Source organism: Anguilla anguilla, chromosome 14, assembly GCF_013347855.1.
Source record: "Anguilla anguilla isolate fAngAng1 chromosome 14, fAngAng1.pri, whole genome shotgun sequence".
NCBI lineage: Eukaryota > Metazoa > Chordata > Actinopteri > Anguilliformes > Anguillidae > Anguilla > Anguilla anguilla.
The window spans coordinates 25,404,244-25,406,443 of record NC_049214.1 but is presented as its reverse complement, the minus strand read 5'-3'; the positions used below and the strand labels follow the sequence as shown (position 1 = coordinate 25,406,443).

Genomic DNA, 2,200 nt, shown 5'->3' with positions numbered 1-2,200 from the left:
GAGAGCAAAACTAATATGCTAATATAAAATACTAATTGAATCCGTTTATGTCATTGCCAGGTAGATACAGCTAATCATACTGATGTAATAAAATTATTAAACCTGTGTTTGTACCAATGTCAGGTACATTTTATGACATGGATTCATGGTTGAAGTTTTTTTATGCGTTGAAAGTTGAAGTGGGAAATGGCTCCCAGAAGTTGTGGCAAGGGTATTCCGCAGTTTCAAACCTCCATTACAATGCCCATTCTGATGAGACACACAATCTAAAGCTAGGCTGTGTGATAGTTTAGCATTTATATGAAGGGCATCAGTGAAGATGTGATGAGACAAGTGTTCATTTCAATGCTGGATTTGAGTTGAGAATACCTTGTCTTTCCGGTTAGTTTTAGTGATAACTCTGAATTCATGACAACATACATGTTGATAGGCTGCATTATTTATATGAACAAAACTTTCCTGCCCCATTTTGTGCAGATCAGGTTATTAATGTGTAGACAGGTTGTGGGAAACACAGGTCTAACAAAGTTTAATGCTGTATCTGGGTTTAACATCATATTAATTAAACCATTCACAAGCCCGTTTAGATTATCTAGGCTTTGATCCATGATATAGTCTGCTCTACAGTTACTGACAGTATCATATTTAAATATAAAGCAAGGTACCCCTTAAAAAGATCTGCTCAAATGTTTTCTTTTAAAAAGTCATTTATTAAGCTTATCACAAAACGTGGAATTCATGATATGTTACTAACATAAAAGTTTTTAATTAAGACAGTGGTTTCAAGTCTAATGACCACAGTGTGAAAATACGTATCAATTAAATAAAAATAAAATAAAACAGGTACAGAGACAGGCATTTCGTTCTCCACCGTTCCAGCGGGGCCAGCTGTGACTTCGGGACCAGCCTCAAGTAACAGTTCTTATACCGCCGAGAAGCTCGTTGATGCACCTATGAGGTGCAGCTTGCAACCCCAAAGCATTTGAACAAATGCAGAAACATCGTCACGACTGAACCGTCGGGTCGAACAGTTCGCGTTCTCCGTCTCGGGGTCCATAAAAAAGTCTCGCGTATCAGTTCAGTCATTCCAACTTGTGCGATAAGCAGCGGTGGCCACAACTTCATTGATGATTGTAACAATTCGTTTTCTTCTTACGACGCCACAGCTCGGACTTGTCTCACAGCCGCATGATCTGTCCGCTCTTCCTCGCTCTGCCAGGGCAAGCAAAGCGCCGTCGAGTCCGGGTTCTTCTTCGCCGCAGTGCAGAACAGAGGAGTCACTGGAGTTTCAGCGACTGTCTGGCAAAGCCTGCGATCTGGACGAACTTGTCTTTCTTTCGTTGCTTTAGTGCCATAAGCGCCTTGCACGTCTCCTCTTGGTCTTGGCCGTAAGAGTAGATGCTTCTCACCCTTTCTTCCGCCTTTATGTCCCCCGTTTTCTGAAACAGCTTCATTAGCACGTCCTGGTTTACATTCTCAAAGATGTAAGGCACGGCTTTCTTGCGGTAGGCTGTGTCGAATTTCATCCCGTAGACCGAGGGACTGGCGGGAGGTGAGTCCGCGGATGTGTATGTGGACATCTTTTCAGCTTGTCTTTTGAGTGCAGATAAAGTTGAACAGGCTCTGAACGCTGTTAGGCTGCTCCTTCAATTCCACGAGCTGAGCTAAGCCTTCTCGTCGCGTCAGTGGTTTGTGCGCTCTTTTCTCGCCCGGGTGCGCTATTTAAAGGGTTGCCAGTAATGCTGCAGTTGTCAAGGGTACTTCCCCAATGACATCAATAGTTCTTCGGCCCTCCTTTTTTCTGCCGGTCTAACCCGCTCAACTCAGCGCAAATCGAAAATTCCGCGCGCCGATTGGATTACTTTTAAAAACACAATTAATAATGTATCAGAATCCTGACCGACTGCAATGTATCACAGCAGGAGGGATGATGAATTACTGTAAACCTTGCGCACAGAAGCGTAACTGTGACGTTTGAAGCAGAAAATAATTTTAGAAACCAGTTAATCCTTTCCATCTTAAAATGAAACCTTTCAACAAATTCTACAGTTCGACAAATCTGCCCTCTAATGTCTTATGCATTCGTCATTATCATAAATTTAAAAAGATCAAGCAATTTTCATATGTCCATCCTTAATGCGTATTACTACCCCCTATTTTAAAAAGTGTGAATAATAGGCCTATTTGTTTTTGTGCACTG

General features: G+C 42.0%; 1 protein-coding gene across 1 annotated transcript; it reads right to left on the bottom strand.

Moving 5' to 3' along the window:
- Nucleotides 1–502: 502 nt before the first annotated feature.
- LOC118212258 (transcriptional and immune response regulator-like) lies at nucleotides 503–1,733 on the bottom strand. Its single transcript, XM_035389971.1, has one exon. It carries the CDS (start codon nucleotides 1,578–1,580, stop codon nucleotides 1,278–1,280), a length of 303 nt encoding a protein of 100 aa, XP_035245862.1. The 5' UTR covers nucleotides 1,581–1,733; the 3' UTR covers nucleotides 503–1,277.
- Nucleotides 1,734–2,200: the final 467 nt, after the last annotated feature.

Bases quoted from the DNA above. Each gene is read 5' to 3' on its own strand.
- LOC118212258 (XM_035389971.1), bottom strand. From the start codon at position 1,580: ATGTCCACATACACATCCGCGGACTCACCTCCCGCCAGTCCCTCGGTC.